Source organism: Oryctolagus cuniculus, chromosome 1, assembly GCF_964237555.1.
Source record: "Oryctolagus cuniculus chromosome 1, mOryCun1.1, whole genome shotgun sequence".
In the NCBI taxonomy this organism is placed as follows: Eukaryota; Metazoa; Chordata; class Mammalia; order Lagomorpha; family Leporidae; genus Oryctolagus; species Oryctolagus cuniculus.
The window spans coordinates 142,417,459-142,432,403 of NC_091432.1; the positions used below are offsets into that span (position 1 = coordinate 142,417,459).

Consider the following 14,945-nt stretch of genomic DNA (forward strand, 5'->3'; position numbering starts at 1 on the left):
AGAATAAAAGCCATATGATTATTTCAGTAGATGCAGAGAAAGCATTTGATAAAATACAGCATTCTTTCATGATAAAAACCTTAAGCAGATAGGGTATAGGGGAACATTCCTCAACACAATGAAGGCAATATATAGCAAACCCACTGCCAGCATTTATATTTAATGGGGAAAAGTTGGAAACATTTCTGTTAAGATCTGGAACCAGACAAGGATGGCCACTATCACCATTGCTATTCAGTATAGTTCTGGCAGTTTTAGCCAGGGCCATTAGGCAAGAAAAAGAGATCAAAATGATACAAATTGGAAAGGAAGAAGTCAAACAAGCCCTGTTTTCAGATTACATGATTCTATATATAGGGGTACCAAAAGACTCCACTAAGAGACTGTTGGAAGAGTTTGGTAATGTTTCAGAATATAAAATCAACACACAAAAGTCAATAGCCTTTGTATGCACATACAATACCATGGCTGAGAAAGAACTTGTAAGATGTGTCCCGTTCACAATAGTTACAAAAAAAAAAAAAAAAAAACTTAAATACCTTGGAATAAATTTAACCAAGGATGTGAAAGATCTCTGCAGTGAAAATTGCATAACAGAATTAGAAATAGAAGAAAGAAATAGAAGAAGACATAAAAAATAGAAAATCTTCCATGACTGTGATTGGAAGAAATAATATAATCAACATATCCATACTACTGAAAGCAGTTTACAGGTTGAATGTGATCCCAATCAAAATACCAGTGATAGTCTTCTCAGAACTGGAAGAAACGATGCTAAATTCATATGGAAACACGAGATCCTATCTAGCTAAAGCAATTTTAAACAACAAAAACAAAGCCTGAGGCATCATAATACCATACTTCAAGACATACTACAGGGCTTTTATAATCAAAAGAGCCTGGTACTGGCACAAAAATAGACCTGTAGACCAACGGAACAGAATAGAAACTTCAGAAAGTAATCCACTCATGTATAGCCAACTAATCTTTGATGAATGAACTGGACTTAATCCCTGGAGAAAGGACAATCTCTTCAACAAATAGTGCTGGAAAATTTGATCTACATATGCAGAAGTATGAAACAAGACCCCTACTTTACATCTTATATAAAAATAAACTCAAAATGGATCAAGCATCTATCTACAATCCAATACCATCAAATTACTATAGGAAAATATTGGAGAAACTGGAAGATATTGGCATAGTCAAAGACTTCTTGGAAAGACCCCAGAAGCACAGGCAATCAAAGTCAGAATTGACAAATGGGATTACATCTGGCTAAGAAGCTTTTGCACTGCAAAGGAAACACTCAACAAGGTGAAGAGGCAACCAACGAAATTTGAGAAAATATTTGCAAACTATGCAACCGATAAAGGATTAATATCCCAGATCTGTAAAGAGCTCAGGAAACTGAACAACAACAAAACAAAGAGTCCAGTTAATAAATGGACAAAGGACATGAACAGGCAATTTTCTCAGGATGACATATGAAAAAATGCTGAAGATCACTAGCCATCACGGAAATGCAAATAAAAACCACAATGATATATCAGCTCACTGCAGTTAGAATGGGTATCATCCACAAGTCAAAAAACAATAAATACTAATGAGAATGTGGGGAAAAGTACCCTAATCCAGTTGTTGGGAATGTAACAGCCATTGTGGAAGACTGTATGGAGAGTCCTTGGAGATCTGGAAATAGATCCACCATATGACCTGGCCATCCCCCTGGGAATTTACCCAAATGTAATGAAATCAGCATTTGGGTTATTTATACCCCCATGTTTATTGCAGCTAAATTCACAATAGTTAAAATATGGAATCAACCCAAATGTCCATCAACTGATGACTGGGAAAAATTGTATGTTTCTCTCTCTCTCTCTCTCTCTCTCTCTCTCTCTCTCTATATATATATATATATATATATAGTATGGAATACTACTCAGCCATAAAAAGTATGAAGTCCTACCCTTTGCAGCTAAGTTGATGAAACTGGGAACCATTATGATTAGTGAAATAAGTCAGTCTCAAAAAGACAAATATCATATTTTCTCTGATGATTACTAAAACATATGGGAATGAAGTTGTCCTTTTGGGATGATTGTCGTTTTTATCACTTGTTTATGGAACTGTGGTCTACCTACTTTTTACTTGTTGAATATTATGATTAGAGGCAAATCAAGCATGTGAATATAGAGTAGATTAAAATTATGTCTGCAAAAACAGATGAAGAAAGAGGAGAGAAGGGGGGAGATTGGTGGGGAATAGGGGAGTGAGGGAAGTGTGATTGTCTTGAAACTATACCTATGGAATGCATAAAGTTTGTTCTTTTTATATTAATAAAAATGTTTTAAATGGCCTTTAGTACAACATAAACATAACTTGCACTGGAAGCCAAAATATTTATTGTAGTGGTCTAGAACCAAACCTGAAATATGTCCAAGACATGCCTGCATGAAACATTTATGGCAAGTAGAAAACTCTATACCCATTGTCCAAATTTTGCAGTCCTACTATTTTTATTAGCATTTAAGTTTAATCTTTTTAAAGAAATAAGTGTTGCTGTGAAAAGCCTCTTTTTTCCCATTCCATTTCTTCTTCCCCTCCCCAGGAAAGCACATCCAATAAGGTGGTATAGATTCTTCCTATCATTTTTTAACACTTTTACTTCATATATATATGAAGTCTTCAAAAAGTTCACGGAAAATGCATGGTGTGAAAAAGCTGTTAAACTTGTTTACACCAAAATGAACTTACCTTTTAATTCTGTTTTTTTACAGGAACTTTTTGAAGTTCCCTCATTATGTTTTGTTGTACATGGTTTGCTTTTTTTTTCTTTTAAAGATTTATTTACTTGAGAGGCAGAGAGAGAGAGAGAGAGAGTGTGTGTGTGTGTGTGTGTGTATGAGTCTTCCATCTACTGGTTCACTCCCCAAATGTTTGCAGTGGCCAGGGCTGGGCTAGACCGAAGCCAGGAGCCAGGAACTTTTCTTGGTCTCCCATGTGAGTGCAGGGACCCAAGCACCCAGGCCCTCTTCCACTGCCTTTCCAAATGCATTGGGTGTGAGCTGGATCTGAAGTGGAACAGCTGGGAATTGAACTGTTACCCATATGGAATGATGGCTTCACAAATGTTGGCTTAACCCTCTACAACACAATGGTGGCCCCTGTTGTACATGCTTTAAAATTTGATATAAGTAATGACATATTGTGGATATCTTTTTGCAGCTTGCTTCATTCATTGTGTGTGTGTGTGTGTGTGTGTGTGTGTGTATTTAAATAATTTACTTATTTGAAAGTGTTACTGAGAGAAGAGAGAGTGAGAGAGTGAGCTTCCATCTACTGGTTCACTCCCCATGCTTGCTTTACTTGCTATGCTTCAATGCCAGCCCCACATTATTATATTTTTGACATGTGTTTGGATGATGTAGGTTTAGTTCATTCATTTTTTAGCTCTCATATAACATTTTATTCTGTAAATAAACTATGATTTATTTGTTTGCTCATTTGTGTAAAGATACACAGCAGGATAGACTGTAGCTTTTAGAGTTCCTTTAAGTCTCCTTAACCTGTCAGAAACATGGTAGCAGGATGCTTCCAGATATTCCCCAAAGTGCTTGCGTGTACTTATTCACGCTCACTTCAGCAGTGTCCTATATTCTTTCTTCTGCACGGTGATGTGGGTGTCTCACTGATGCTGTTGTTTGTGCTGAATGTCTAAAGAATTAGAGTGGAAAGTGATTACCTCTGGAGGTCAGAAAATGGGTGTGGGAGAGCTCCTCCTAAAGCACAATTTTTCATAAGCTTCCAACAACTACTTCACTATTTCAAGTAGCTCTATCTAAAAGTTGATAGAAGTGAAACTGAATTTTAAAAACGCACAAGGTAGGGGCAAATTGTTGAAATCTATGATTAGCATAGAGTTGGTCCTCAGTATATAAAGTCATACTAAAAATGATCCATAATGAAGAAGGAGATGGGAAGTGGGATGGGAGCTGGGTGGGGAGCATGGGGGAAAGAACCCCTGTATTCCTAAAGTGTAAAAATGCATTCATTAAATAAAAAAAAAATTAAAAAACGCACAATGTTCTCACCATGGTTAACAAAAGCCTGTCCAACTTCTTCCCCTGGGCGCACCGTAGTCGAGCTACGTAGGCCTCCCTGCTGTGTTCTAATACTCAGGACCTTTGCATTTGCTTTTCGTTTGCCTGCAGCACTCTTCTCCAGGCTATGTCCATGGTCTGTTCATATGCTTCCTTCAGATATCTGCTTAAGTGTCACCTTCTAGAGGAAGTGTTTTAGCCTGCTGGTTAAGAGGCTCGCCTCCCACATCAGAGTGCTTGGGTTCAATTCCTCACTCTGGCTCCTGTTCAAACCTCCTGCCAGTACAGACCCTGGAAGGTGATGGCTCAGGAGTTGAGTCCCTGCCACCTGGATTGAGTTCTTAGCTCTCCACTTCGATGTCACCCAGCCTTGTCCATTACAATGGACAATGGGGAGTAACCCAGTGGATGGAAGATTTCTGTCTGTCTCTCTCTCTCCTTTTTTTTTTTTTTTTTTTTTTTTGACAGAGTTAGACAGAGACAGAAAGAAAGGTCTTCCTTTTCTGTTGGTTCACCCTCAAAGTGGCCACTACAGCCAGTGCATTGCACCGATCCGAAGCCAGGAGCTAGGTGCTTCCTCCTGGTCTCCCATGCGGGTGCAGGGCCCAAGCATTTGGGCCATCCTCCACTGCCTTCCCAGGCCACAGCAGAGAGCTAGACTGGAAGAGGAGCAACCGGGACAGAATCCGGTGCCCCAACTGGGACTAGAGCCCGGGGTGCCAGCACTGCAGGTGGAGGAATAGCCTAGTGAGCCATGGCGCCTGCCTCTCTCTCTGTCTTTCTAAATGCTATCCTCTGAGTAGATTCTGGACATCCTTAGCCCCACAGTGTGCTTTCCTGTTAAGCATGACACTTGGTATCACCTGTCTTTGTGTCATTTCTCTGTAATCTTTTGCCTCTGTGTCACTAGCACCTCAAACAGAGCCCTGAATATAGTGAAAGATCCATATGTATTTATTAGATGCATGAGTAGAACGTAAATTTAGAAACAAATTCAAGAGAAAATGCCAGTGGGTGACAAGCAATTATACAGTCTTTCAAGTTACCAGGAAAATGCAAGTTAAAGCAATGGAATGGCCCTTTTTGACCACTAGAATTATCAAGAAATAAAAATAGAGAATATTACTGGCAAGGATAGAAGAGGAAATTGGTACAGTGTATATTAAGTGCAAAACAAAGGACCTGTTCCAGCATGAAGATGTTGTCTTAATTAAGTGTGGCGCTCAGATTTGGACAACTATTTTTTATTTCTTCCATAGAATGGCTCCCGAACGAGTAATGTCCCTATCACGAATTTGCATCCCACTTGTTACTCTGCCAGAGTTTGAACCACTGGTAGAGGCTTTGCTTATCTACCATGGACATGAGCCTCAGGAAATCCTCTGGCCTAAATTCTTGGAAGCTGTAAATGAGGCCTTTTTGGGGTAAGTCATGTCCTTTTATCCTGTTGTGCAACTTTGTTTTTTCTTTTCTTAAAATGCTTCTGTATATTAGAAACGTTATATGATGGCAGTTTTCAACTTTTTTTTTTTTATCTCAGTATCCTTTTATTCTATTAAAAGTTATTGAGGATCCCAAAGACTTTTGTTTTAGATGGGTTATACCTATCAACATTTACCATATTCCAAGTTAAAGTGGGAATTTTTATATGTCTGTTACTTAATTTAAAAAATAATACAGGGATTACTTGTTAACGTAAATAGCATATTTTAATGAAAAACAGTGATCTTTTGCAAGACAAAAAATATTGTCAGATGAGGTGGCATTGTTTTTGCCTTTTTTGTAAACCTCCGTGTCTACCTGAGGCAGCTGGATTCCTATATCTGAATGGTGTGTTCAGTCTGGCAGCATGCATTGTTTCGGTAAAGCATCTGAAGAAATCTAGTCCTACAAAAATGTAAAGCTGGAAAAGATGGGCGTGTTCTAACCATCATGTCAAATAATTGTGGATAATGTGCTTTGACACCTCACCATAATTTGAAAATGGCCAGGTTTTATAGGTTAGCTGCCATGTGGAATCTCCTATTCTGTCACAGCTCAACCCATTTGTCTGCCTTGCACTTTTGAAGCATTTTTTGCATGTGCGTGATTTTGTAGCAGCATCCTGCCTGGATCATTCGGAAAATCTTGGTTCATTGAGTTGTGGAGAGCTTCCAAACATTGACATATTTCCTTACATCAAAGCATAATAGTTGTTACCACCCATCTCCTGTGAAATGTCTAAGTATTGCAAAACTGTGGACACAGATTTTCCAAGATTTTCATTTCTGCTTAAAAGCTCAGATTTATTGTGAGTCACAAATACTATCAATTTTTTTGAGGTAAACCTGGTCACTTTGCTAATTTTTGAAAAAGTATGTACCACGGTGCCCAAGTATGAATGACGATTGATTGCTAGTCATTCATGTCAATTAAAAAAAAAAAAACTAGTTGTTTTTGGTTGGGAACAAACGTGCTTTGTGCATACTTTGCTTTCTACCACACTGAATATTTTTTAAACACTTATTTATTTGAAAGGCAGAGTGACAGAGAGTCAGAGAAAGAGAGAGATTGATCCTCTATCTGCTGGTTCACTGCTACAAATGGCTGCAACAGCCAGGGCTGGGCCAGGCTGAAGCAGAGACCAGGAACTCCATGTGCGTTTCCCACATGGGTTGCATTGGCTCAAGCACTTGGGCCATTCTCCACTGTCTTTCTAGGCACATTAGCAGGAAACTAGATTGGAAAAGGAGCAGCTAGGACTTGACCCAGCACTCAGAAATGGGACTCCAGTGTCGCAAGTGGTGGCTTAATCCTCTGCACCACATCAGTCCCCAGATTTTTTAAAAGATATTTATTTATTTATTTATTTATTTATTTATTTCAAAGGCAGTTTGAGAAAGAGATCTTCTATCTTCTGGTTCACTCCCCAAATAGATGCAAGGGCCATAGATGTGCCATGCCAAAGCCTGGAGCTTCCTCCAGGTCTCCCATGTGCATGCAGGGGCCCAAGCGCTTGAGCCATCCTCCACTGCTTTCCCAGTTGCATTAACAGAGAGCTAAATAGGAAGTGGAGCACTGGGACTTGAACTGGTGCCCATATGGGATGCTGGCTTCGCAGGCAGTGCTTTAACCTGCTGCACCATCGTCCCGCTCCCCAGAATATTTTTTAAAAGCACACTGTTCCCCAGAGTGCCAGTTCAATAAAATCAGTATTTTATATTGTCTCATCATGCATTCTGATTTGAAACCAGCAGTGTTTGGCTATGAGCATGTGGCAGTAATGAGGAGTACAGTCATACTTGTTCGGAACTGTGATTTATATGAGCAGTACACGCTGTTGTTTTTGCATTGTCAGGACAAATATCAGCACAATTGTTTCAGGAAATACCATGAGATTCAAAATAGTTATTCAATACTTGATGTACTTTGGTACCACCTGTATGTGTGGATAGTTTTCATATAAAAGATCTTCCATGCCTAATTGCTGTTCTTACTAGATGGTCACAAGGAACACAGCAAATCTGGCATGTCCAGAGAATCCACTGTGAGGAAGAAGTACAGGTCTGTTGATGAGCTATTAATGTGTCACATATAATTACATTATTCAATTAATTTGGGTTCAAATTCTAAATGGCCTCAAAATTTATGCTGCAGTCAATTCACATCCTAACAATATTTGAAACATTTTGTTGTATAAGACATAATATGGGATAGCAGTTAAGCCACTGCCTGCAATGCAAGCATCCTATATGGGTGCCAGTTCCAATCCCGGCTGCTCCACTTCCTGTCCAGCTCCCTGTTAATGCAACCGGGAAAGCAATGGAGGACGGCCCAGTGCTTATACCCCTACACCCAAATGAGAGGCTTGGAAGAAGCTTTTGACCCCTGGCTTCAGCTTGGCCCAGCCCTGGTTGTTGTGGTCACTTGCGAAGTGAACCAGCGGATGGAAGACCTCTCTCTGTCTCTCCTTCTCTGTCTGTAACCCTCCCTTTTAAATAAATAAAATAAATAATCAACATCTGGAAGCCAAGTGAAGAATAACCCTTGTATATATAAAATATACATACTTTGAGAGATGGAATGACATACAGGAGAAGTGAAAAACATACACATCTGCTTGTTCACTCCCTAAGTGTCTACAGCAGCTAGGGTTGGGGCTGAGGCCAGGCTGGTGCTGGGAGCCAGAAACACAGTTCTGCTTCTATATGCATCAGCAGGAAGCTGGAGTCAGGAGCAGGGCTGAGACTTGGACCCAGGCACTCTGATAAGGGATTTGACTGTCTCAAGGGGCACTGTAACTGCTAGGTTAAATGCATACCCTCCCCGCTGCAGATTTTTGCTTTTTCCTCACAGTTTAGCCCAGTTCCTCAAGAGTAGTGTGTCTGGTACCTGAGTGAGAGAATTTTCTGAAGTGTTGTCACTTTTATCTCTTCCAATAATTGTTCAGATTTGGTCATTTGGCACATACTTTTTAAAAAAATTAATGAAGTGACTTTATAAAAAAAAAAAAAGCCATGGAATAAGAAGGCAATGTCGCTCCCCCATTCGCGGAGGAACGACACTAGACCCTGTGCTGTTCTTTCTGCCTGGCTCTTCCCGGGTTAGCTGCTGGTCCCTCACTTGCGGAGGAACGACGCCGTCCTGGGTTAGCTGCCGGCCCCTCCACCTCCATGGAGGGGCGGCACCCCCCCCCCGCCCCCCCCGCCACTTTCCCCGCTTCCGCGGAGGAGCGGCACACCGCCGGCCGGCTCTCTCAGGGGCTGCACAGGTGTTCCCCTTAGATGTTCCTTCAGGTGTATGTTGTCTCTCTCCTCCTTTATAGTCCTCTTCCACCAATCCCAACTCTGCTACCCACACGCCGAGTACGCTGCTCTCCTTCAATCAGGAGCAGGATCAGCTGCTGCCGCTTATCAGTCAAACTGGTGAGGCAGCTGCGTAGAGGTTGTTTGGTCTCTCTCTCAGCGCCATATTGTGGGAGAGCAGATGCATAGAATAAGTCTTAATTCCAGTAATTTAGTCTAGTCTCAGTTGCTCCCCACAAGGCAGTTCTTTTATTTCTCCTTCTTAAAGCTAGCGATCTAAGTACAGGCATTTTTGCCTAGTGGTTAAGATGTGGCTTGGGATGCCTTCATCCCCTGAGTGCTTGGGTTCAAGTCCTGCCTCTACTTCCATTCTGGCCTTCTGCTGATGCACACCAGAGAGACGGGAGATGATGGCTCAGCTGTCTGGATCCCTGTCACCCATGTGAGAAACCTGAATTGGTTTCTGGGCTCCTCTTGGCTTCAGTCTGATTCAGCCCTGGCTGTAGTAGCACGTGGGGAGTGAACCAGCGCAGAGGGAAGAGTTCTGTGTGCCTTTGAAACCCACAAAATAAATAAAAATGTAAAAGTAAATAATAGGGTTGTTCATATTTGCAAGTTGCAGAACATTTCCACCATCTTGCGTGTGATAAGGGTGTAAGTCCCCCCCATCACAAATACCCCTGCTGATCTAAGGAGCTACCTTGGTCATAAACTCAATTTTCTACCATTGAACCTATTTTCTTATTTTCTGTTCTGGTTCTTTGGCCTATTATATGTTTGTACACCAGTACCATTTTGTTTTAGTGGTGGAATCTAAAGTGCTTAATACAAAATTGGGCTAGTTCTCTCTCATTTCTCTTCTTTTTCAGTTTGTGCTGTTATTGCTTGTTGTATCTTTCAAATAAGCTTTGAAGCCAATTTGTCTAGCCCCCGAAAAGACGCCTAGTGTTATATGTGGGAAGATTCATGTTAGGGATAAAGAAATTAACTCAAGGAGAACTGGTATTTTTATAAGGTTAAGACCCTCTGTCCACCTGTCCCAGAGCACATCTGTCTTTCTATTTGTTCAGTTTCTGGGATCTTCACAGAGTGGTTGATGTGTTTTCCACACATAGGTTTTAGAAAATCTGTACTCCCAGGGTTTTATTGTATCCTTGTTTTGAATTTTTTGGCTTTCCTAGTGAGTCTTCTCTCTCTTCAAATGGGTTTTTATGGATCATAGCTTTTGGAAAATGAACAAGCTCAAAACCATCACTGTTCTCACAGTTAGTTCAGAGGAAGTAGCTCCTAGTACACTATTTCCTACTTTCATATGTAACTCTTGGAAATAAGAATGCATGTTTTGATTTCATCTTATATAAAATAAGGTTGTAATCCAGGACTTTAAGATTTGACAGAGAAATAGAAGGTTAAATTATTTCATATTTTTCAAAATGGTCAAAACATAATTTTCATGGTTAAAACAATCCCTCTGTCAAAATTTACCCAGTAAAACTGAATTTCCTGAGTCTGCTCAGTGCTTTGTTGTCTGTGTGAGATACTGAGTAATAATAATAAATTTAAAAGTTTACACATTTAACTGAGTACGTACTTCTGGTTCTAACTGCTTACCCCATCAGCTGTCCTCAGAAATTTCTCTCACTCCACAGAAACCGTGCAGAATATTTACTCTTAAGTCGAATGTTCTTGCCTTTCCCCGTGACGGCTCCATTTCTGATTTCTCTGGGGATGCATTCCACCACAGAATACAGCCTTAGCAGCCTTTATGTCCTGACGACTCTCTCAACGAGAGTGGAGTTCAAGGGAAGCTAGAGGACCGCGTCCCTTGGCATCCACTGTGAAACCCGAAAGCACTGTTGCAGAGCTGGCTGGCAAGGCAGCGAGGCACTCAGCGAGGAGCTGCCTGCCCTCCGCCTGCGGGGCTCAGAGGACGCGAGGGCAGGCTCCACACGTAGGCCTGCACTCCCTGCCTCTCGGCTTCACTTGTGATAGCATGTTCTCCCTCAACAACTAATAAAATTTATTTGGTTTGGAAAATGATGTCTGCTAATCCATAGGGAACAGGCTGTCCAGATGCTGGGTGGTCTTCAGTGTGTCCAATTCCTGTGGCTTCAGCTCAGCAAGTTCCCCAAGCAGTGGCGTAAGGGCTGGAGCCTTTCCATGGACACTTTCCCACGGACGGAGCGTCCTGGCCACATGTTGACACAGGGAGGCTCACTCAGTCAGTCAGTGCAGATGACCTCCCCCACGCCAGCCCTCTTCCCCAGTGTGCTGCCTGGTCATTTAGAAACCACATTCTTCCTTTGACCAATGTGCCCTGCCCTGTGTTTAGCCTTCCAACTATGTGCTTACCACAATACACCAGTGGAATTTTGTCTGTTTTATAATTGGCTGGTGTCCTTGGCCTTGGCTTCCAGATACACTCATGTACTTTCAGAATTGGGCTGCCTGTCTTCTCTTAAGCAGCAGATGCTTGCCTCTCCCCGCTCCCCCGCGGTTTAGATAACCCAGAGGAACTTTTTAATTTCTTGGCCTAAATGTCAAGCCCAACTGTCCATGTCTGTCCCTGGGGTTGCCGTCATAGCCACCTGCAGCCTGCAGATTGTGCAAAGCCTCTCCTGGAGCCTGCAGAGGTGCTTTGTGAGTCTGAGGGAAAGCCAGAGCCACGGCTTCAGAATACCGAGGAGCTGGATGACTGATGGAGAGTGTTCTTCCGTGCCTGGAATGAATGAGCCAATGAATAAGTGAAAGAAAGAATGAACATATGACTGTGATATAGTAATAAATCTGCATTTGGTCTTTGTCCATGCCTCTAAATCCTTTGGATTTCCTGAGAGATAGAGGTGACAGAAGGGTCTTTTGTTATTTACGATAAGCCCCTTTCAGTCATGCCCGAATTTAGGCAGGTGGGGGACTCTTGGTGAGCCCAAGACAGCTGCAGGATGGGGACCGGTTGCCAGAGGAGCCATCTTGTGAATGCAGCGACACTCCTGATGCCAGCGTCTGCCTGCTCACCAGTGGCCAGCGATTTACTCGATCACACCTGCAGAGCCAGGCTCCATTCAAGCCCTGAATTGCAGGGTTCAGAGGCTTTCCAGGTGGGGAACTCATCATGGTGCTGGGAGGGTTGTGCACCAGGAAGAGGGCTTGGACCCCCGAGCCCCGTCCTCTTGGCCCTGTGCGTATCTTCCAGGGGCCGTTCCTGAGTTGTAATAAACTAGGTAACAGCAAGTCAAGTGTCTTCCTGGGTCCTGTAGGCTGTTCTAGCAAATTATCAAACCTGAAGAGGAAATCAGGGAAACCTCTGATGGATACAGCCAGTTGGCTGTCTCATGTGACTGAGACTAGCTTGTGGAGTCTGTGCAAACACCAGGTAGTTAGTTCAAAATGCAATTCAACTCTTAAACAACCTAGTTGGTGTCCGGAGAGCTACAGAATTGGTTGGAGGATGTATGTTCAGGGAGGAGGGGGCGCAAGGAGCCCAAGCGGTTGGTGTCAGAAGTGTTCTGCGAGTAAAGACAGCTGGCGGTTAAAGGGATGGCTGATCAACCTGCTGACCTTGGGTGTCTGTGAGAGTTCCACAGGGTGACGATATAACTTAAAGTCCAGAGCACAGCACTTTTGAGAATGAAATGAACTTCAGACAACAGATGTAAACTCGTCCCTGGAAACCGGGACGTGTGTTCACCCTAGATTTAAATGAGTCCAGTGCCTGTAATATGCTCTGCACAGTGCCTGGCACTCAGTCAACATTCAAAACTGACAGTATGTTGCTGCTACTCTTGTTATTATTTATTTGAAAGGGAGAGAGAAACTGGTATCTCCCACCCACTGATTCACTCCTCAAATGCCAGCAACAGCTTGGGATAGGCCAGGCCCAAAGCCAGGAGCCTAGAACTCAATCCAGGTCTTCCACGTGGGTGGCTGGGACCCAAGTGCTTGAGCCATCACCTGCTACTTCTAGGATGTGCATGAGCAGGAATCTGGAATTGGAAGTGGAGCCAGGCCTTGAACCCAGGCCCTCTGATACGGGATGTGAGCATCTCAAGCGGAGGCTTAACTTTTGCACCGAACACCCACCTCGATAATTAGATTTTTGGTAATATTTAGTATTAATTTTCCTCACACTCCTTTCTTTTCCTCCTGACAAAAGGATCACTAAACCAAGGCCAAATATGAGTTCAATTCCCATTGCTGAAAGAGACAGTATGTCTTCCAAAGCTGCTTATTGAGAAAAGAATTCACTATCCTAGAGGAGAACTATTTTATACTCCTTGAATAATTTACTGGTGAGCATTTTACTCATCTCGTGTGCTTGCTCTAGCATATCAAATTACAAAAAGTGCTAATGGAACTAACATGAGGAGCTACAGATTATTCAAAATACCCTCAATATTGCTATATCCATTTTACAAATTGGAAAGATAAGGCTCTGAAAATAAAGAAAATACACAATAATAAAAGGTTAACTTTGATCCAAGCCCCTTGTTTGGTCTTTTTTCAATCTAGATAAGAAAAATCAGTACTTTAATGGTGTCAAATAATGTAAATGAATTTAAGATTGATTTATATGAAAGGCAGAAAGAGAGAGAGAGATCTTCCATCCATGGGCTCACTCCCTAAGTGCCACGATGAAGCCAGGAACCAGGAACTCCATCTGGGTCTCCCATGTGGGTGGCAGGGTGGGCCATCCTCTGCTGCCTTCCTAGGCACATTAGCAGGGAGCTGGATCTGAAACGATGCAGCTGGACTCAAACCAGCACTCTGAGGTAGGCTGTCAGCATCGCAAGCAGTGGCTTGACCCACTGTGTCACAGTGCCGGCTCCTTGTAGATGAATGTTTAAAGAAGAAAAGTTAGTGTAGTACCAAAGACAAAGGGATAGGACAGAATTAGATTAGTAGTTACTAAAATATCCATTTTCTTTTATTTATTGACTGAGACATCTGATATCCTTGGAAGAGGGAAAAAAAAAAAAAAAAAAAACCTTGAGACACAGCCATCACATTAGTCACTGAAAAACTTTGCAAATGAAAATCCACTGATACTGATTTCAAACAGGAACTCCCACCTGCTCGGTGGTGGTTGCATTTGCTATGAGAAGTTGGTGTCTGTATGATATTGTTAGCGCTCTCTCTAGGATCAGGTTATCATGTAAATGCATCTGTGGTGTGTAATGGAGAATATTGTTTCCAGTTCTTTGGAATTACCAATTCTCTAGAAAAGTTGATTCCAATTTTTGTGGGTTCCTCTAGCATCCCAAGCAGCCCTTGGTCTCCGTCTGTTAGGAAAGCATGGATTTTTGTTTTTGTGCATGTTTGTCTTGATGGAGGCAGGCCCAGCTCTGCCCTTAGACGATTGCTTCCTTTTCAGGAACCTTGCTTGCAAAGACTTTTTTTTTTTTTTTTTTTTTTTTTGACAGGCAGAGTGGACAGTAAGAGAGAGAGAGACAGAGAGAAAGGTCTTCCTTTTGCCGTTGGTTCACCCTCCAATGGCCGCCACGGCTGGCGCACTGCGGCCGGAGCACTGTGCTGATCCGGAGGCAGGAGCCAGGTGCTTCTCCTGGTCTCTCTCCCATGGGGTGTAGGGCCCAAGCACTTGGGCCATCCTCCACTGCCTTCCCAGGCCACAGCAGAGAGCTGGCCTGGAAGAGGGGCAACCGGGACAGAATCCGGCGCCCCGACCCGGACTAGAACCCGGGGTGCTGGCGCCGCTAGGTGGAGGATTAGCCTAGTGAGCCGCGGCGCCGGCCGCAGACTTTAATGCCACATTCTTTTTTTTTTTTTTTTTTTATATAGCTATTAAAAATGTGGAGCCAAAATGATTCACTAAGCACCCACCTCAGTTCCTTTACCTGCTCCCTCCTTTCATGGGATGGGCCTTACTAAAATGAGTCTTTTGGGGGAACAGAGTAGAATTTCCTGTGTCAAGGAGGTGTCTGTCAGTAGGGGCCCAGAAGCAGGTGTGGCAGGGGAGAGCATGCTGCCCAGGCTTCTCCCGCACCACACCTGCAACTGTGGGGGAGCACTGATGGGGAGCCGCCTCTGCGTTGTTTCAAAG

At 42.7% G+C, this 14,945-nt stretch overlaps 1 protein-coding gene and 1 long non-coding RNA gene across 11 annotated transcripts in view; one reads left to right on the forward strand and one right to left on the reverse strand.

Annotated features, from left to right (window-relative positions):
* LOC127482834 (uncharacterized) overlaps nt 1-10,904 on the reverse strand; it is an 82,655-nt gene extending 71,751 nt beyond the window's left edge. The window contains exon 1 of the long non-coding RNA XR_007908670.2: nt 10,499-10,904. This is a non-coding gene — a long non-coding RNA (uncharacterized lncRNA). The remainder of the gene's footprint in view (nt 1-10,498) is intronic.
* Nucleotides 1-14,945, forward strand: part of FANCC (FA complementation group C) — a 249,943-nt gene that overhangs the window by 202,980 nt on the left and 32,018 nt on the right. For all 10 annotated transcript variants that reach the window (XM_008257648.4, XM_070049801.1, XM_070049811.1 and 7 more), the window contains one exon: nt 5,363-5,527. In XM_008257648.4, the coding sequence (XP_008255870.3) occupies nt 5,363-5,527 (165 nt within the window). The remainder of the gene's footprint in view (nt 1-5,362; nt 5,528-14,945) is intronic.